General features: G+C 45.7%; 1 protein-coding gene across 7 annotated transcripts; it reads left to right on the top strand.

Annotated features, from left to right (window-relative positions):
* The first annotated feature begins 481 nt into the window (after positions 1-481).
* On the top strand, positions 482-21,156 carry LOC310767941 (RH-like protein). Of its 7 annotated transcripts, none has more exons than XM_083625559.1 (12): positions 751-894; positions 3,857-3,923; positions 4,487-4,642; positions 4,903-5,089; positions 7,377-7,527; positions 8,805-8,952; positions 14,937-15,103; positions 15,959-16,096; positions 17,109-17,239; positions 18,498-18,577; positions 19,609-19,682; positions 19,872-21,156. In XM_083625559.1, exons 3-12 carry the CDS (start codon positions 4,501-4,503, stop codon positions 19,896-19,898), a joined length of 1,245 nt encoding a protein of 414 aa, XP_083481685.1. In that variant the 5' UTR covers positions 751-894; positions 3,857-3,923; positions 4,487-4,500; the 3' UTR covers positions 19,899-21,156. The 7 variants fall into 7 exon arrangements, with proteins under 7 accessions (XP_083481688.1, XP_083481686.1, XP_083481683.1 ...); XM_083625561.1 differs by having other exon boundaries at positions 752-767; positions 4,614-4,642; XM_083625562.1 differs by lacking the exons at positions 751-894; positions 3,857-3,923 and adding an exon at positions 482-531 and having other exon boundaries at positions 4,614-4,642.
* Positions 21,157-21,236: the final 80 nt, after the last annotated feature.

Raw genomic sequence — 21,236 nt, 5'->3', positions numbered from 1 at the left:
CATAACATGAGGTCGACGGACGAGCGAATCAATCAATATGGGGCTAGAGGGTAGAGAGGCGGGCGGCAGAACCAATGAGGAGGTCGACGTTTCTGGTCCCGCCCTTTTCTAGGATGACGAGTCCCGCCCAGCAGGGAGAACGGCGTCCAGAGCAGCCCGTGAAAGTAAGGATTTGTTAAATTGATGGCGAGGCTACCCAATCGTTGAATAGTTGGTACCAAAGTAGGAGGAGCAGCCTAGCTATCCCCCAATGAAAGAAAGGAGCTTTTTTGTATCCCGCCTTTAGCTTTGACATTTAGGTACGAGCCCCTATGGTTTGATTGGCGGGGCTATTGGCCAATAAAACCCCGACTAAAAGGCTCGCGTAATCCAAGGACCAAAGGTAAAAAGAGGCAAAGAATGGTGATCCCGCTGCATTCTAACACAGCTCGCTCACAGGCCCGCCCTCCAGCTTGACTGACAGGCTATGTATCCAATAAATCTCTGACTTGAATAAATGGTGTTAAGGAGGACCAATAGAGAATGCGAGAGGTGAGACTGGGTGTAACGGCTAAGTAAAGTGACACGGGAAACTGAGTCTTGGCCAATCAAAGAAGACCTTTCTTCCCTGACAGGCATTTGTTAAGGTAGCAGTAGCTGCTGCTCTCTGCCAAGGGAGGAGTTGGGTGTACTCCTAGTTACCAGCCAGGTTTTGTTATGTGGGTAAATATTTTGCCAGTTGAGAAAATGCTGTTATGCCCCAGGCCCTGAGCGCTTTTTGCTTTGAAGTAAGTCCCATGCAGTTTGCCTCGCGTGTGAAAGCGATTATAAAGCATCGCAGCTTGACAGCCCGATCCTATTGTGTGCATGTCTACTCAGGGGCAAGGCGGCATGCCTATTCATGCTTTTCTGGAGGTAAGTAAGTCCCATTAAATACAGCAGTGCTCGCCTCTGAGTAGACATGCCTAGGACGTGGCAGCGTCTTCGAAAGAAGAGAAGAACTGCATCATGGGAAGGCACCTTGTTTAATCTTTTTAATGAGTTTTTATGTTCCTCTTTCCTCCTGCAAATGGAGCTGCCCTAAGTGGCCAACAACAATCGTTAGAGCAGTAATAAGTCAACAGTAAAACCAAGAAGTTCATAGCCGGCTGAGCTCCAGACTAAGGTTGCAACCCTGAACACATTTACAAAGAAAATAAGTCCCATTGAATTCAATGGAGCTTATTCCCAGGTGAATGGGGCTAGGATTGCATCCTGTAAGAATGTTATAAACACTTGGGGAGAATAACACAGTTTGATTTCCCTGTGGAAGGGGCTGCCACTTGCCGATTATGGCAGCGTCAATACAGAAAAGGCCTTCAAATGATACAGCAGCTTTAAGGGAATTCAGCAGGTCTGAATCTAGCCAGGCCTAGATAAGAGGCTTCCTTGGGTTCCATGACTGAAGAAGAGTGAGATATAGAAAAGTAATCAATAAGTAACCCATGTATGGACAAAATAGAACCAAGCTAATTATCATGAAAATATTTATTTAGTGGCCGGGAGGCTTTTCTCACAGCGTCTGTAGGTGGCTTACAGTCAATAACACAAATGGAAATATTTCTGCTTCAAACAAGGATACTGTTTTGAGTTTGCAGAGGGTAGGCTGTATGCTTGAGCCCCCTTCCAAGTCTTAGATCTAGCGTGAATGCAATTCCTGGAATAGCCAGGCTAGCTCCCTGGTGAGGTAATGGCCATCTTAAGTATGAGCCATTAAGGTAACAAAGGAAGTGGCTCTGTGTCAGATAACGAATGTACCTCAAAACTCTGGTTGTTAGAAATGCAACGGCAGAGTTGTGGTAGGTAATGTAGAAGCCAGCAGGCTGTGCAGCTAGGAGACAGGGCTATGCCAGATTTCTGCTGGAATCCAAGGCCGTGGCTATAGGAGAAGCAAGACCTGCTGTGAACCCCTCCATTGTAGGCTCAGGTGGTATATATGTGTAGATAAACAACACATCACAAAGACACCACAGTCTCTGCTGTCCCTCATTCAAAAGGAAGCACGAACCCTGGACAGGCGCCTGGAACCCCTGGAATCTTGCAGCACTTGGGAGATTGGGATGGTGTGCAACAATACTTTTCCTCCATTGGGGATGGGAGAATTTTGGTTTTTCTGTTTCTCATTTTTCCAAACTCAAGTTCAGTTCTCCACGGCCTCTGAAGGAGCGTCTCCATCCCCATCGTTCAGCCCGGACACTGAGGTCCTTCTGGCAGTTTCCTCACTGTGAAAGTGAGGTTACAGGGCACCCGGTCAGAGGGCCTTCTTGGTAGTGTCGCCCGCCTTGTGGAATGCCCTCCCATCAGATGTCAAGGAAATAAACAACTATCTGACTTTTATAAGACATCTGAAGGCAGCCCTGTTTAGGGAAGCTTTTAATGTTAGATGTTTTATTGTGTTTTTAATATTCTGTTGGAAGCCGCCCAGAGTGGCTGGGGAAACCCAGCCAGGTGGGCGGGGTATAAATAAATTATTATTATTATTATTATTTCCACATCAATTTGCTTTTTTTTTTTTGGAAAATCCTTGTGAAAATTCAGCATCTTAGTGTGAATTTCTAATATGCATATTTTTGTATGCAATTTTGCCTTACATACACATTTTTGCAAGCAATTCTCCATCATATGCTGCAGTTGTGTATGCTATTTTCACTAACATGCATTTTTATACACATTTTACCCTAGTACATTTTTGGTGCACTTTACTTGGCTGGATAGCAGCATTGCAAAATTATGAGAAGTGCAAATTTCGAAGGGTGACTGTGAACTGAATCAAAATTTCTCCCCCGATCCCTAATTGAAATAAATAAGTGAACGAAAGTGGTCCATACCAAGGCCTGTGGCAGCATGCAGCATCCTCAGAAAGCAGAGCCCACTGATAGTGCCAGCCCCCACCCATCCAGCTGGTTTCTTGGCCCGGGCTTATGGCAGTAGCAGATGGGAAGCTGCCCATTTCAATTTTCCCATGATTGCTCCAGAGAACATCTCACTGGATTGTGCCCCTGTTACTTCACCTTTCTATTATATTCACTCCGTTCTTAATAGAGACAATGGTTTCTAGTCTCACTACAGGTATTAATTTGTTTAGGAATGCTAAGATGATTCTACTGACATCAATCACTGCTGTTATCAATGGTCAGGGTGCTCATCTTGCATGTGCCTACAATCTTAATTGAATTGTCGCTTCACTCAGCAATACTAAGATGATTGTGCTGTCAACAGTTGCAGCTGCTATGAAAGCTCATTTTGTGCACATGAAAGGTCCAGTTCAATTACCACATATTGTGGGTAGTATCTCATGCCCCCATTCCATTAGCACAAGTATTTGTGCAATGGAATTCTTTTCTGCCTGCATGCGCTCAGCAGCTTCCCCAAATCTGCCTCAAAGGGTTGGGGAAACACCCAGAGCAGGTTTTAGGGGCTCTTGAGGGGGGTGGGGAGTTCTGCTACACAAGCAGAAATCCTTGCACTAACCTTTTTTTTAAAAAAAAATATTATATATTGCCCTTCATCAAAAGATCTCAGAGCGGTTCACAAATGACTGACAATGCAATTTTGATGCAAGCTTGTGCTTTTGGACTCCCATCAGATGTCAAAGACATAAACAATTATACGAGTTTCTGAAGGCAGCCCTGCGTTGGGAAGTTTTTAATGTCTGATGTTTTGTTATGTTTTTTATATTCTGTTGGAAGCTGCCCAAAAGGCAACCCAGTCAGATGGGCAGAGTAATAAATTATTGTTGTTGTTATTATTATTACAGTATTATTATTCCATTATAATTTAACACCAGCTTTACACACACACACACACACACACACACACACCCCTTTTCTCTTTACAGTGGTACCTTGGTTTAAGAACAGCTTAGTTTATGAACAACTTGGATTAAGAACACTGCAAACGGAGAAGTAGGTCTTTTGGTTTGTGAACTTTGCCTTGGAATAAGAACATGTTCCGCTTCCTGTTGAGTGTGTTCCATTGTAAATTGAGTCCCCCGCTGCTATGAGAAAGCATGTCTTGGTTTAAGACTGCTTTGGTTTAAGAACAGACTTCCAGAATGGATTAAGTTCATAAACCAAGGTACCACTGTACTGGAAAACTGAACATCACACTCCATGCATCTGGGCCATGAAAGTTTTGTCCATATCAAATAGTTATTCAGGATGTATCCAGTGCTAGCCCTGCACAGACTCACGGAAATTAATGAACCTAAGTTAGTCGTTAATTCCTCTGGAATAATTCTGACCACTCAAAAAAGCCCTCATTCTAGCACAGCCTTATCCCACAACCTCAGATCACAAGGCAACTCCACAGGAGTCAAAATACCCAGCAACAGAAGATTGGCCTGCTCTCCTGGGCGGCATTAGATAAGGACTTAATGCCTTCTGGCTATCACATTCAGACTTTCTCAGCTACTTTCTCTCTTTTAACTCAAGGAATTAACACCCGCTTCCCTTTTGAAATGCTGTAGTTCATGGACACACAATGCGTTCTCAGTATCCTCCAAGTCTCCGGATTCGTCTGCCTGGGCTCATTTTCTTTTTGGAAGCTGCTTTCATCCTTATATTTTTCTTTTTCTTTTCATATGACCATCAAAGTGTTCAAGAAGACCTTGCTCTCTACCCAGGTAAGCCTGCTTATTAATTGAAATTAGGGTTGCAGGTGTTATTCTGTTTAATTAGTAGGTCAATTGAGCAAATACTTAAGTGGCTGGGGAGAGTCTCCAAGGGTGAGGCTCAATTTCCCCCAAATGAGAGTAAGTTGATTGTATTATTTTAAGTAGTGTTAGTATTTGATGAGTTACATCTGGAGTGTGTTTATGTCCGCATGTAAAAAGTGACAAACAAATGTAAATAACAAATGAATAATGGCCTCTGTTGCACGCAGCATTTCAAGATGTCTACATCATGGTGGTTTTGGGCTTCGCCTTCCTCCTGGCCTTCCTGAGAAGATACGGCTTCAGCAGCACTGGATTCAGCCTTTTCCTTGCAGCCCTTGGAGTACAGTGGGCTTTGATCGTGAATGGCTTCATTTTCCATTTCTCAGATGGGCAAGTGAAGATAAATCTGCAAAGGTAGATAAGCTTTACAGGGCCCTGCCTTGACCAGTGGATGCTATGTCTGAGGCTTTATGGATTTAGTTTAGAATGCTTCTTTGAAACATGGGCAGCTGGAGACCAAGAAATATTGCTCTTATCTCTTATTCCCTCTCTCACTCCCTCCCTCCCTCCTCTCATTCACAGAGCAAACAAACTCTGCCCACTTTTAGCCCAATAATACTAGGCTTCCCATCCTCATAGCTGTTTATTCTGAGGGCAACCAAAACGATCAAGGGGCTGAACTCAAAATGAATGAGCCTGTTCCTTTTCTTAATGATGTGCTTTGTCTTCATTCCTGGTGTGCTCCAAACACAGACCCACACACACCTGTGTTTATTAGCTAGAGCAGCCTTTGTGAGCCTGGTACCCTCCAGATGTTTGGGGCTGGGGTTGATGGGACTTGGAGCCCAAAACATCTGGCGGGTGCCAGTTTGGCAAAGTCTAAGCTAGAAAATAAGTGTTTGAGTGAGTGGATTAGTGAACGTATTATACCTTATTGTCAGGGCATCTACAGCTCTTTTCATCGCACCTGTAGCATAAATCTCTATTGGTGTTTTTTTTTCTTTAAATGAAATGATTCTTCAACATTCAGGCCAATGCAAGGAACGCATAAACACCAGTTCTGCAGGGGCATTGTTTGGTACTTGCAAGATTTGCAATATAGACCCATAGATGCACATTTGTGAAAAATTTGCACATGCCAATTTACATGTAAAGCTGCAAAATTTAAAATTTAAATGTCGCAGAAGGCGAGATAATGAGTTTTCCATCCAAATCACCTCAGATACATTTGTCAGTTAGTCAACCCAGCAGATCAACCCGAATGATTTCCTCTTAAGTTCATTACCCAACAGAGCTTGCTCCAAATCAATTAAATTTTCCTTCGAGTACCCGATTCTTTATCCCCAAATCATATCCAGATAAAGTCATCTAAAATTAATTTATTCCCTCAAATTAATATCCAGCCAGTAATGCAGATCATCGTTCAAGTCAATTTCCCCTGAATCCATTGCTGACTCTGATGCACCCAAGGCATTTAGGAAAAGATTTGGCGCCACCCCTAGTGACACCCTCCGCAGTTTCTGGATACCCAGAATTTTTTCAGGCTTGTGAAACTCCTCAGAATTTACTGTGGACCAATCTGCAGCCTAAATCAATACACAGGCCCAGTGGAGGGCTAGCTATGGGGTGGGGAATCTTTGGCCCTCCAGATGTTGCTCAAGTACAGCTCCCCTCATCCCTCACCATGCTTGCCGGGTCTGATGGGAATTGTAGTTCACCAACATCTGAAGGGCCAGAGTTTCCTCACCCTTGCAATAGACAGTAGAGGCCCTGGCCTGGGAAACAGAATCCAGAGGTTTCTAGCTAATTGGGAAACAGGAGGAGCAAACTATCACTTGTAAAAGATTTCCCCAGCTATGGATACTTCTCACACACACATACACAGAGTTTTATGTAAGTTTTGTTTTATTTTATTGCAGATGGGTTAAACAATTAGATTGCCTGACCAGCTGTCACCTGAATAATAAAAAAGATTGATTAATCGTATGAAATTTGGTGGATTAATCAACTAATTTATTGATTAAGTTGCCATAAATGTCCATATAATTAAAGCCCTACTTCTGGAGAAAATGCAGTCTTGGCTTTGCTTTTAGATGACGTTCTTGTGTGTCATCCCAGGCGCCATGTCAGGGCTGTGACGAGTGTGTGGCAGAGGGGACTGGAGACTGACCCAGGAGATAGGGCCAGAGATTTATGGGTTTTAATGCCACCTGTGAGGCAGGAACCAGGGCGGCAGGGAAGAGGAAGGGTCGGAGCAGGCAGAGGCGGGGGCACAGGACCTGTCAGAAGTGGAGGAAGAGGCTGCTCAGGTGTGGGGTGTGCCAGTCAAATCCCTGCCTTCCCTCCCCACTGTTTCCTAGAAGCAGGAGGGGCTTGAAGAGAGAACAATGACAACTTCCATGCAGGAGAACCCCGTCCCCCGTACTCCCCCTACATGCCCCCTAAATCTGTTATGGGAGTTCATGAAATCCTCTAGAGATTTGTGGAGGTTCAGGGAGCGTGGGGAGAGGAGAGGGGGAAATTTTGATGCACAATTGGAAATGCTTGCGCTTATGGAACAAGTTAGTTGGCTATATCCACTCTGTCTGCACATCCTGTTTGAGGATACCACCCAGTCTCCCAATCTGGAGGAGGGGGCTTCTTCAGCACTCTAAAATGATGCTACGGACAATACTGCTTTCTCCTTTTTCTTTTCCTAAAGCATCTTGGCAGCCATTATGAGTATTACAGCGGTGCTGATTTCAGCTGGCGCGATCCTCGGCAAAGCCAACCTGATGCAGTTAATCTGCATGGCTATGGTGGAGGTGGCTGTTTTCGCTGGGAACAGATGGATCATTGTGGATGTTCTGGGGGTACGTATAGAAACATCTTTGCTACTGAGACAAGGCGTGGGGTGGGTGATTCTGTGGCAGCTTCCCATTTCCAGAGGCCTTTTCCCCTCTGGAACCATCCCTTTGTGGTATCTGAAGGTCAAGCACAGCTGCCCTGTTTTGCCATCTTCCCTAATTGGCATTAGCTGCCAAGACAGCCTTTCTCAAGAGTGGCTCTCTGTGTCTTAAGACTTAAGGTTGCTGGCCTCTAGTAGGTTTGATTACCAACCCTTGGTGCTGGATCAGACCAGAGGCCCAACTTGTCCAGCATCCTGTACCCCACCAGCAGCCAGCAAGGAGCTCCAATGGGAAGCCCTCAGCAACAAGTGGCTTGTTTCCCTGGAACTTTATCTGGCTCCGCCCCATAGGCCAACTTTGACAGTTGGGGAGGGGCAACCCACCTGTCAATCACATGATGTCATTATGGCACCACATGATTGATAGGTGGGTCGTCCTGCTCACCTGTCGAAATCCCTTGTGCAGCATTCCCCAAGCACCAAGTATGGGGTTGGCAAGGGCTTCTTTCTCCTCTCCCCATCATGAGCAGGCCCTCTCATAGCTGAAGCCTGCCAAAAAACCAACAAACCAGGGTTGCTTGCCTTGGATGTGTGTGCCAGTTCCCAGCAGAATTGAACCCTGCATTTTCATCCATCCCCTGAAGTTATGAGTGATGTTAGCTGATTGACAGGGGTGTGGCTTTGGGGAAATGGCCTCATGGGCCAAATTGGATCCCCTGGTGGGCCGAGATTGGCCCGTGAGCCAGAGGCTCCTGACCCCTGCTCTGAACTATGGAGATTCTGTTTAGCTGTTGTGCACTGATAGATAACCCTCTTCCACACCGTTGTCTAATCCTGTATATTAATTTCAAGCTCAGTTCCCTGAGTGGGTAGGCGAAATAGCACAGCCCATGCAGATTTGGCGGGGTGGGGGGACCCAGAATTTGCAGAAGTCAAAATAACTTTAGAGGGGGAATACCCTGCAAAGTGAGGGTGGAGCAGCCTCAGTGGGTATGTTGGGGTGGAAAACAAAAACCAGAGAGAGGAATAGGATATGGGAGAGGGCAGAGATGGCTGGCTGGCAGGCACATGGAGCAGGAGCACGCTGCAACGTTTTTATTGCAGTTCCTACATAATATATATTAACGGAAGAGCTGTGCTGAATCAGATTAAAGTCCTGTCCATTCCAGCATCCAGTTCCCCACAGAATACATTCCACCCTGGCTCTCTATGAAATGGTGACTGTTTTTTTGTGGTCTACAGATTAAGAGCCACATCAGCTTGATGCATGTTCATTTGTTTGGGGCATTTTTTGGCTCCACTGTCTCCTGGTTCCTCTACAATTCCTCACTGCACCCAAAAGTTGAGAAAGAAAGATCAAAGCCTGCCTCTGATGTGTTTGCAATGCTGGGTAAGCTGTTTTCATCAGTGTCCTAAGGCAGGGTTGGGAGGTCAAACAAATCTCTTTACTGGAGCTTGAAACAAATACGTTTTGAGAAATTTTCCCCAGTGGATGTTGATGTTGAAATGTGGCATTTGACATAGTAGGATACATTATTCAGCAACTGGCATTTGACTTCTGAGTTTGATTTCAACAAAGATCTGACAATATTTGGTGTGTGTATAGTTCTGGTGACTCAACTTCAAGTGTTCTTAAATGAAACTCAGGCTGCATACACACTATAGATCTCAAGCGCATTCAAAGCACATCCCAACTCCCCCCAAAATCCTGAGAACTGTAGTTTAAGGGTGCTGCAGTTCTCAGGATTCTGGGTGCGGTGCATTAAATGTATGGCATGTACATGGCTGTGACTATATGGAATCTGGGTTCAGGCCCAGTTCTGGAACTGTATTTGTCTTGGCGGATGGCCTTTGCCATGCACTAAGCCTAATCTCTTGGTTCTGCTGGATCTCTCAGTAGCTTTTGATATCATGGATATCTTTCTGGGGCATCTGCCTGGGGGTAAAGTGACCATGTGTCCTGCTTTTACAGCCATCTATTTGAAGGAGTCCTTTGTTTGAAGGGCTGCCTAGTCCAAGTCTGGTTTAAAGAGAAAGAAACCTACGGAGGGACCTTGAAGTTGGCCGTCGGCAGCACCTGGGCAGCGAACTGAGCAGGAAAGCTTGCCACCTGGCCACAGTCTTCTTCACCATTAAGAATGTCAAGAATTGTTAGGAGACCCCTATTCCCCTCATAGAACTGCAGTCCCTAGAGTTTCCTGAGAAGAGGAGTTAAACCACTCTGGAGGTTGTAGCTCTGTGGGGACAGTGGGGGTCACGTAACTCCTTGCACCCTTAACAAACTACACTTCCCAGGATTCTTTGGGGGAATCCATGGCTGTTTAAAGTGATCTGATATTGCCTTCAGCTTGAAGTGCCAGATTCAGTGTAATAACTACAAACACATTTGTATGTGCTCTTCAGGCTGAACCTTCATGGAAGCAGTCTTATAGAATGACACAGAGAGACAAGAAGCCTGCAAGGAAAAGTGCCCAGCCCAGAATGACCAAAGGTTTTTTTAATCAGCAGAAGTGACATGCTCCACTAATTGAGCTGTAAAGAGCAGTTCCAGTCTCTCCATATTTCTCTGCTGGCCAGAGAGTCATGGCTTGATTGGTGCTACAACGTTAATGGGTGGCACGTGTGTTAGAGTGAGGTTGGGCCTCAGAGACATTTCCTTCTGCTTATACAGATAAGCATGCCTTTTTCATAGCAGAACAGTGTTTGGTGTAGGGAACCGCCCATCCCACTGGCCCAGGTTGCCAAAAGTTGTGTGTGTAACTTGTGATTAGCTGAAAATTTCCCTCTCCAAAAAACAATTGGAGCAGAATCATTGAGGGCCATGTTGCTGAAATATGCAGTCATCACTTGTGTTAGGCTGTTTTACGCTATCTTGGAAAATTAATGCATATGGCGATGATGATGATGATGGCTTTTTTTTTTTTGGTAAAAATGAGGTGTCAGTATTTGCATATTGATAAAAGTGCCACGAGCACAGTACTTGCTTGTGCAAAGGACCAGCATTTCTTATTTTGCTACCCATGGCAGTTATTTTGTGCTTGCTCAGAGGGGTGGAGCTGCAGCAATAGCCTCCCAGCAACAGCACTGCAGCCTCAAGCTGAGAGGGTTAAAGTCAAGGCTGCATGGCCCACCAGTGGAGGCAATCTTGGTGCTTCCGCCACTGTGTGGCACAGCCCCAACCCCTCCATGGGGATGCAAGAAGGCATCGTCTCCCATTACACCCTGTATCCATCACATTTAGCTTTGTAGTGTTTGAATCTCCCATTGTTCCATGCGCATTTTGTGACAGGGAATTTCATTAGTGTGAGCAGTTTCTGAGCTCAGGGCACAGTACTGCGCCTAAGATTTCAGATTAAAACTGCAGAGTGGAAGGAAAGGAGGACCTTTTTCTGCCTCCCCACTTCCAACTACTCTTTGAAGACTGGAGAAGAGACCCTCTTAAGAATATTAGGGAGGTGGGCAGAGGAAGGACTAGACCATGTGAAAAAGAACATAATATTTTTAGCTGCAGTTCATTCATTTTCAGCTTTGTATTCTTGTTATAAAAAAGTGCACCTAGACATTCCGTTGTTGCACCCATAACCTAGGATTAAGGTGTCATTTAGCTCCTAGCTTTCATATCTCAGTTTCTAACACAGCAGCTCTGTTTCTCTTTTGCTGCAGTTTACCTTCTGCCCAAAATTACGTGATTTGTGCCATGGTCTGCTGTGGTGAAATTGCAAAACTTATGTAATTAATTACGTAGGTTATGTTATTCCACCCTATTCATTTCAACGCAAGGGAAGCACCATGCAAATAACCATATTTTTTGCTCTACAAGACTCACCTTTTCCCTCCTAAAAAGTAAGGGGAAATGTGTGTGCGTCTTATGGAGCAAATGCAGGCTGCGCAGCTATGCCAGAAGCCAGAACAGCAAGAGGGATCACTGCGCAGCCATCCCTCTTCCTGTTCTGGCTTCTGGGATTCAGAATATTTGTTTTCTTGTTTTCCTCCTCCAAAAACTAGGTGCGTCTTATGGTCTGGTGCATCTTATAGAGCGAAAAATACGGTAATTAGTCACATATTGTTGATGGGCTGAGAGCAAAAACAGTAGATATTAATTGTGTTTACTTGATTGATTTCCGTTGCAGACATGGGATGAATAGGCAAACATTTCCACTCTTGTTTCATTTTTTAAACATCTCTATCTCACCTGTCCCTCTCCTGGTAAACAGCAGTGACACTACCGCTGGAAAGCTATTGTGGCGACTCCACCCACTTCTGCCCAGGTGGGAATGCTGCCATGAGTTTGAAAAAGGTTCTGCATCCCTGGGTTAGAGGAGCAGCTTGACAGAGGAAGAACACGGGAGATTCTGTTGCTAGTACTTTAAGCTGCAGCTTCTGAGCCTGACACTTGTCTTGAACTTGCTGATAGGCATGGAATTTCCACGGTGGTCAACTTTTCACTACGGTTACTGCAGACAGATCCCCGCCTGCCTCCCGTGGCTGCAATAAATTACAAGCAACACGCACCTGTTGTTTCCTTGCAAACGTAATACCTCAGTGGGAGATCCAGTTACATATCTTCTTGGCTCGGTGTTTGTTTTGCCATGTGCAGGATGATTGATAGACTGAATCTTGAATACTGTATAGGTTTTTCTGTTGTTTGTTTAAGTATAGGTAGTGCCCAAAGCAGTAGTGGTAAACAAATCTTTGCAAATTTCTTGCTCCACTCCTGGGGTGTTGGGAAGGACTGCTGGACCAAAGGCAACATAGTGTCTCTTGGGATGTTCACATGAGACCACTACCTGGTTGAAGCTAAGTTGGTCTAGGCACGGTCTGTGCTTGGATGGGTGACTTCCTGGGAACTTTGTTTATGCTGCCTTGGGCTTCATGAAGGAAAACAACGTGGAATATAAATGTAAAACATAATAAATGCAGGAAGTCTTTCTTCAGATTGTGCATTGTTTCTGAGAAAGAGCCTGCAGGAATTCTGCTGCTGTTCTTTTTTAAATTCAAATTTCCGCATACATGGGGAGAACTGAATTTAAGTTCAGAAAAACAAGAAACTGAGCGAAACTGCAAAGGACAGATTCACCCATCCATTGGTGCAAGACAGGACTATGGCTGGATGTAAAGCTCAAGCTGCTCTGTAGGAGAGCAGCACTCTGATGTTGCTTCAGCAGCCATCAAATGAGGACTGAGCTCAAAATAACCACAGCAGGTGCATCTATATTGCAGCCCTGCCCTCGCTGTAAAGCAACTTACCAGTTAAAGAGCCCTAGGCAGGTCAATCAGTCTTTTGCTCCAGCAGAGCAGGGAAGACTCTGGTCTCACAAGGGCTTTTGCGATGGAGGCCTCTGAGTCCGAGGATGGCAATGCTATATCCTCAGGCTGGGGGGGACATTGGCAGCACAGGTTAATCTGGTTGAAGCTGTCCTGTGTCTCAGCCAATACATGCAAACAGATGCACTAATGTGTAGGTATGGAAGGGATCTTTATTCAGGTACATAATGGTACAGGCTCAACAGCAGGCCCAGAGTTCAAGAGCCATGATTCAGGAGTGCAGGAATCGGGCAGCAGGGACGTCTTTACCATTGGGCGTAGTGGCGCAGCGAGCCAGGGCGCCAAGCAATAGAGGGCGCCAGGCGGAGAGTCCAGGGAAGGGAGAGTGGGGAGGTAAGTGAGGCGGAGCAGGGGCTTGGTGTCTGCGTGCCTCCAGCGCCCATCGGAGGCAGGAAGGCTCCAGATGCTTTCCCGCAGTCCGGATCTCTCTCCACTGGTTCCGCGACACACCACCACCTCAGCTGCGTGGTGTGTGCTTGCATCCCAAGCTCTGCGCATAGTAAACGTGACTCTACCATTGCTCCCCCCGTCCACTCTACCTCGAAAGATCCCCGCGCTCGAGGCTACACGCTGCAACTGCTGCCCCCAGCGCCCCTCCCTCCTTCCCCTGCTTCTCCACTGCCTTGCATGGAGCCTGCCTCCTCCCGCTGCCCCCACCACCTCTGCACTCCTTCACATGGACTGTGTTTCCTTCCCCTGCCCAATCCCGTCCCAGTCACCCTCCCCAAGCAAGGACGGCGAGACTGTGGCTGAGTGTGCGCGCTTCTCTGCTGCGGTGACGCGGATGGCCCAGCTCGTGTCGCCTGCCCCTGCCCGGACGAGACCCCCGCCTGCCTCCCATGCCATCCAGCTGCCCAGCCCCACACCATGATCCTGCCGTGGGAGCAGCACGGCGGCAGCGCGAGGGCGGGAGCAGCCTTTCCTAAAAAAGGTCAGCAATTTTGGGGTCCCCCCCTTTAAAAAGTTTGACAACTCTGGGAAACGGGGGGGGGGCGCCGGAGGGATCTTTCCACCATGGTGCAGGATATGCTTAAGACGGCCCTGTTGGGCAGTAAAGTCAGAACTGGATGGAAGCAGTGAAGATGCCCCAATAGTTACCACTACCCTACCTGCCAAGCTTTTGAAGATGAGGCGTGGTGCACTCACTGGTGGGGCTCACTCGCTTTGCAGAAATGTTGGGATTGCCACCACATGCTGCTTTGGGGTTGGTGGGTCTTATCCCATCTGTGGAGGCAGCTCCTGGTTCTAGGTAACAATACAGCACCCTCCCGTTCAGGTGCCTGATCAATTGCAGCCCCCTCCTGAGCTTTCCACTGTCTCCACAGAGGCGTTCTGCTCTGCTGGAAGGTCTGGGGTGGGGAGCCAGCATTCCTTCTCTCCCTTCTAAAGTGGCTGAAGTCAAGGCACAGACAGCCCCCTCCACTAACCCCAGTTCCCATCGTTCAGGCTTCCCCTTCTCTTTTGCTTCCTCCTCTTGTATTGGGGCCTGCCAATCCAAGCCCAAGCCTTCCTGGTTCTAGATTCAGGTCCAGCTGCCCAGTCTGTGAACATTTGGAGTTGAATGCTTAGCAGAGTCTTAACTATACACGGAATACCAGTTGGAGGAGATCTTTGTACGCTAGATACAATCTCATTGGGACTCCAGGTTTAGGAAAGTAACAAAGCTAATGTTTATTGTTGGAAATATGTGTTTGATAGGAAAGATCTTAGTTCTCCCTGGCTAATTGAGCCACGCTTGCTCTGGCATCTCAACAGGACAAATCTCAAAATAAATCTGTTCTCATAAGGGGTCTTGGAGAAGAAGGGGGAAGGTGAGGAGGAAGTGAGGTCTGCAATCATAAGATTACCTGCGGGAAGATCAACAGGTCAGGCACAAGCAGGACAATCTAGGAAGCCTGGAAGTTCCTCTCTCTATCTACCTTTTCTCATGCAGATACATTAGCCGATACAGTGCAAGCTGAGTTGCACCCTGTCACTTCCAACAAAAGCAAGTATTTAATGGGTTCAAGAGGGCACTAATTATTCTTTTTGTGTGTGGGTGTTCACTAGGTACTCTCTTCCTTTGGACGTTCTGGCCCAGCTTCAATTCTGTGTTGGTAGAGAATGAAGAGGAAAAAATGGTTGCCATTTACAACACCTATTTTGCAATGGCTACAAGTGCTGTGGCCGCATTTGCGTTCTCGAAGGCTACCAGTAGTGATGGGACGTTCCACATGGTAAGTTAGAAGTTTCTGTTCTCTAACTTTCTAGAGCATGGGTAGGCAACCTAAGGCCCGGGGGCCGGATCTGGCCCAATCACCTTCTAAATATGGTCCGCGGACGGTCCGGGAAACAGCATGTTTTTACATGAGTAGAATGTGTCCTTTTATTTAAAATGCATCTCTGGGTTATTTGTGGGACCTGCCTGGTGTTTTTACATGAGTAGAATGTGTGGTTTTATTTAAAATGCATCTCTGGGTTATTTGTGGGGCATAGGAATTCGTTCATCCCCCGCAAAAAAAAATATAGTCCAGCCCCCCACAAGGTCTGAGGGACAGTGGACCCGTCCCCTGCTGAAAAAGTTTGCAGACCCCTGTTCTAGAGGGACTTTCTCCTAACTAGACAGGTGGAAGAGAGATGCTTGCACTTCCAAGCAACCTGTTTATTGAGAAATCATCCTGATTTGCTTGCATATTTGCTTTCATTGGTTATTTAATGAGCATTCCCTCTCAGTTGTTTGCATGGAGACTGGAGAATGCGTGCATCAAAGCAAGTGCCCGTCTCACACTTCCAGTGCAGGTCCCCATCACTTTCCTTATCGCAGAAAGTCTGATCTTCTGGGGAAACTTGCTTGCTGCACAAGACCTAATGGTCAGCTAGAACTGCGCAACTTGAATTTGCTGGTATATGGTGGACAGGCTGGTTCTGCAGCCTAACTGGTGCCTGGCTGCTGGTAATCCTGGTTCAAGACATGCACACGCGCAGCCACACAAACATCTACACACCCACCCACACACCAGCGTTTTTCACCAGTAAAACGTTTCCAGCCAACTTTTTTCATTCCTCACTTTCTTCTTTTGCTTGTTCTACAGGCCCACATCCAGAATGCCACTCTGGCTGGTGGGGTTGCTGTTGGCTTCTCAGTTTCCATCATCCATTACCCTTGGATTGCGATGACTTTAGGTCTGGCAGCTGGGGCAGGCTCTGTACTTGGCTTTGCCTTTTTACAGGTAACAGTTCCCATTTTGAACCATCCCATTTTGGATTGTGGGCAAGGAGGAGTGGGCATTTTGCTGCCTGAGGCAAAGGGCAAAATGGTGCCTCCTCCATTCCTTGTGCAAAAGCCAGTCAGGTTGGCAGTTGACTCTCATTTCAACAGTGGTGATAAGACTGAGTCTCATCTTCATCTGAGAGCAGCAGGCAGGTTTAGTGGGATGGTGCTTAAAGTTGTTTCTTGTCTCTGAAGCATCTGTTGTTGGAGGCAGCTTCCTCACATTGCCTAATGGTAGGGCCAAACCCAAGAAGGAGACCTGCACATGTCATCTTACAGAGCAGTTGGGGAATCCTTGACTCTTTTGATTATGAAACCCTATCCATTTTATTTATTATTACATTTATACCCCACCTTTCCTCTGAGGAGGTCAAAGTGGCATAAATGGTATTCCTCCCTCTCCATTTTATACTCACATCAATGCTGTGAGGTAGGATAGGCTGAGGGAGTGTGGCTGGCCCAGTGAGCTTCATAGCTGACTGAGGATTTGAACCTTGGTCTTCCTGGTCCTGGTCCGGCTGCAAACCACTATGCCACACAGGCTCTCTTGGGTCTTTTTCAAATATGCTAGTCTTTTCCAGTCTTGTTGCTCTAAGCTTCTTAATGCCAGAAACTGAACCTTCCTGATCTACTGCTAAGCAGTGTCCCCCTCTCTGTGCTTCCATGGCATTGTGGCAGACAAGACAGTCCTGCTTATAGCCAGCCCACAAGCCCTTCAACAGCTACCTTCCGATTTGCAGTGTTAAAGGTTATTCACATGACTCTTTGGCTGCACACATCTCATACATTTAAACTACTCCCTGCCCAAGATTATTGGGAACTGAAGTTTACTGAAGGTGCTGGGAATTGCAGCTCCGTGAAATTAAATTACAGTTCCTTTTGGGGGAGTTGCATGATTGAAATGTGCTTTGAATTTATGGTGTTTACACAGCATTTGTGTTTTTCACATGTACCCTTCCCATCAAACTCAGAACCGCCTGAAACCAGCACTCAGGATTCATGATACCTGTGGAGTTCTTTACACATTTGGCCTGCCCAGTTTGATTGGAGGGATCACCCGCATTATTCTTATCCTAATAGACAGCCAGGAAGACCTAGAAGGGTAGGTGGAACCTCTCTCTCAAATGTTATCTCCTCTGAACTTTTCAAGAGATAGTTATTGGGCCCCACCAGGAAGTGTGTAGACAGAAAGCTTGCACCACCTTGAGGGTTTTATTTCAAAAAGTTTTAAAGGCAAGGGAGGGGGGAAAGGAAATACTATCCACTGTAGTACTGGACATCATCTAGGAAAAATTCAATTCAAACAAGTCAGTCGAAAGCTCTTGGTCAGTAGTAACACACTTGAACTATGTGCCCTCCAGTTTCTCTGCAGTGTCCTGTGGTTCAATGGCAATTGTGAAGGAGCTCTTTGTAAGATCAGCTGGTGTGAAAAGGGCTCTCTAAATAGAGAAAGTTTAAAAACAGGAGACAGAGATAGTAAGGAAGGATTAATCTTCTAAATTTTGTTCCTTTAATTTTCTCTTTGGTCCAGGTGGCTGCATTTCAGCTGCAGTTTATGATAGACTTCACAAAAAGCTGTCAGCATCATATTGCACATTGCCCCTTACATATTTTTGTATGGAATTTTGCCTAACGCAACATGTTTGCAAACCATTTGCTCTAATATGTTGCATTTTTGTATATACATTTTTAGGCACACTCACTCCTTATATAGTTTTTTTAGCACATGTTTGCTGGAATAGCAGCATAGCAAAATTAAGAGAAGTGCAAATGTCAAAGAATGGTTATGTTTTGATTCATGCAAATGTTTTTGGAAATGCAAATTAAATCACTTCGTATTATATGAATTGTGGATCACATGGAATTCTCCCCCATCAATAACAGAGTGTAAGGCCTATGGAAAAACACCAAGACTGTAGCACTGAATAAGTGGTAAAGTATTTACTGGTATTACAAGGGACGCAGGTGGCGCTGTGGGTAAAAGCCTCAGTGCCTAGGACTTGCCGATCGAAAGGTCGGCGGTTCGAATCCCCGCGGCGGGGTGCGCTCCCGTTGCTCGGTCCCAGCGCCTGCCAACCTAGCAGTTCAAAAGCACCCCCAGGTGCAAGTAGATAAATAGGGACTGCTTACTGGCGGGAAGGTAAACGGCGTTTCTGTGTGCTGCGCTGGCTCGCCAGATGCAGCTTTGTCATGCTGGCCACGTGACCCGGAAGTGTCTCCGGACAGCGCTGGCCCCCGGCCTCTTAAGTGAGATGGGCGCACAACCCTAGAGTTGGACACGACTGGCCCATACGGGCAGGGTACCTTTACCTTTATGTATTTACTGGTTTGTGAATGGTTTTTGTTGTTGTGATTTTCAGAATGGGTTATTTGGCTTTGACTGAACTTGGGGCATCCTGCGCGATCATTTCCCTGGGTCTGATAGCTGGACTCATTACAGGTCTGTTATCGCAAACACTCTTTGTGATTTTCTATGGAGCTAAAGCCTCTCCCTTCCTTGAATGCTACTGGTGTCCGATTGCTCAATGGACACATATTGTACCTTTTCAATGCTGTACCAAGCAAGGGGCTAGACTGGATGATCCACTGGATATGTGGAGTAGCAGAGGAGGAAAGAAGCAAAGATAAAGCGAATACTTCAAGAATGCTTGATAATGTCAGTAGATGTAGAAACTAACAAAGAAGCAGGAGAATTTGCCCTAGATCAAACTGAGTGTTAATATACCCCATCAAGCACCACCCACTAGTGTAGATGGGAAAAGAATTTAACTGAAAGCACTCATGTGTGGATGAATATGCGCTAAAGTGCCACATGCTAAACTTGGATCTCTGTGACCTATGTGCATGTTAATGCTCTGGTGTGTGCACAGCCTATGCCACACTTTAGGCTTAAGAGAGACATCACTTACCTGCCTCATTTATTTAATGGGTCTAGGGGATGCAAGCATATAATTTTAAAGTTGTAATTCCTCCATATATGTTCATACAGGTCTATCAAGCGAAAAACTAGTGTTCTAACTGTCAAATAGCTACGGTTGGAGGATGTGCTTCAATGGTGAACTTAGGCCCGAGCTATGTGTTTAGTGGTATCATACCACTTTAAACAATAATGGCTTTCTCCAAATAATCCTCATAACTCTAGGTTCTTAAGGATGCTGAGTACAATTAGGAGACCCTTATTCCCTTCACAGAGCTACAATTCCAAGAGTTCCATGGGAGGAAGGATTGACTGTTAAACTGCTCTGAGAGTTGCAACTCTGAGGTGAACAGGCGTCTCCTAGCAACTCTCAACACCCTTACCAAACTACAGTTCCCAGGATTATTTGGGGGAAACAATTACTATTTAAAGCTGTATGATACTGCTTTCAGTGTATAGTGCATATGGGGCCTTAGAGGGTACAGTGAAAGGTATTTTGGGAAAGGTTTGTCGCTTTTCAGTACATGTTTTGCATTCTTTTCCCCATGTCTTAGGTTTCTTACTAACTTTTGAATTCTGGAAAGCACCTCCTATAACAAAGTATTTTGATGATCAAGCTTTTTGGAAGGTAAGTTTTTAAATTTCACACTAGCTATTAGTCACTGTGCTAACTGTTCTCTATCCATTTTCCATGCCGTTTTTAATTTTATAAACCTCTACCGTGGCCCCTCTTACCCACCTTTCCTCTAAACTTAAAAGCCTTAGATGTTATAACCTTTCCTCATAGAAAAATTCAATAATGTTTCTTTGTTTTTAGTTTCCACATTTAGCTGTTGGATACTGAATACAGGCATCAAGACTGCAGTAAACTAGTTGTGGAAGATTTTGTCGATCTGCCATTAAAGCCACCAGAAGCTGTGTAACTTTTCGTAGGAACCATTTGTTTGCAAGACTGAATGAACTACATTACTGCTTCATTGAGGCTGCCAACCGCCTTCTTTTCTCTAAGGCATACTATTTACAGCTGAACCTGCAAAATGCTGAGGATTTTGCTTTGGCAGGGGGGCGTGGAAAGGTGGATTTTACCTCACTTGACCTCCCCCTGCCAGCACCTTAAATGCAGTGGTTTTAACAACTTTCCACACTGAGTTGTCTGTTGTAAAATTCTTGCCACCTTGCAGAGGATTCTGGGGGCATTTTCTAGGTGGTGCACCTTGCAAGGGAGTGATTGGTAATGTGGAAAAGTTGTCCAAGTGTACAGTGTGATATATGGAGCTAAGTATTTTTTAATATGCTATGCCTCCACAGTTGTAATTTTATATCCCCATATGCCTACCATCTTTCTTACTGCTACCACTGCTTTTAATGTCCCAAATAACCATGTGCATAAATGGCTTAAGTGGATTGAGACTCCAGCTGAAAAATACTAAAGGAATGAAGTCAGCATGGGAAATGAACTGCTGCTTACTATCACAAACTGAATGTTATAACACTGCCTCTGCAGCACCACCATAAAGCCACCAGTAACAAGACAAGAGCCATAATACTTGGAAGTCACAGGCCCAGCAGAAACTTCAGAAGCATGGTAACATTTCAGTTAATAGTTCAGGTGTGGGAAACCTTTGGCCTGCCAGATGTTAATAAGCTACAGCTCCCATCAGTCTTAGCAAGCATGGCCAAGGGCTAGGAATGGTGGGAGCTGTAGTTCAGCAACATCTGGAAGGCCCAAAGTTCCCCACACCTGGTACTTAAGTCTCCCCCAGAAAAAGCAGCCTAATAATTGGTTGCTATGATGCAAATCAGCCTGTCATGCACTGGATAACCTTGCAAGGTACAAAAAAAGCTCAGATCCAGGCAGAAAATGTGTAAGAACTCCAACTAGAGGGACCCATTTGTAGGCAAGACCTCTGCACCCCTAGGATCAGTGGAAGATTTCATCTTGCTTAGCTCCACCTGCCCATCATTCTGCTTTCTAGGCTGACCATCAGAGAGAGCACCCATTTCCGATAAATATCCCAGTGGCACTTGTGTGAATGAGTGTGACCTCTCTAACTTTGATTTCTGAATTGCATTCAATAAATGTGTTGTTTGGCCTTCCCCCACCCAAGACTCACTAAATTATTTCAGCTTCAGTACAGATCAACTGTATGCACAACAAAGGAACCCCAAACACAGCTGGAAA

Source organism: Podarcis filfolensis (assembly GCF_964270895.1).
Source record: "Podarcis filfolensis genome assembly, chromosome: 8".
Classification (NCBI taxonomy): domain Eukaryota; kingdom Metazoa; phylum Chordata; class Lepidosauria; order Squamata; family Lacertidae; genus Podarcis; species Podarcis filfolensis.
This window is presented reverse-complemented; position numbering and strand designations above follow the sequence as displayed.

Coding starts and splice junctions, on each gene's coding strand:
- LOC310767941 (XM_083625557.1), top strand. CDS start 735: ATGCCCCAGGCCCTGAGCGCTTTTTGCTTTGAAGTAAGTCCCATGCAG. Junction 895..4,486: donor CTATTCATGCTTTTCTGGAG/GTAAGTAAGTCC, acceptor GAAATGCTGTAG/TTCATGGACACACAATGCGT. Junction 8,953..14,936: donor TGATGTGTTTGCAATGCTGG/GTAAGCTGTTTT, acceptor GGTGTTCACTAG/GTACTCTCTTCCTTTGGACG.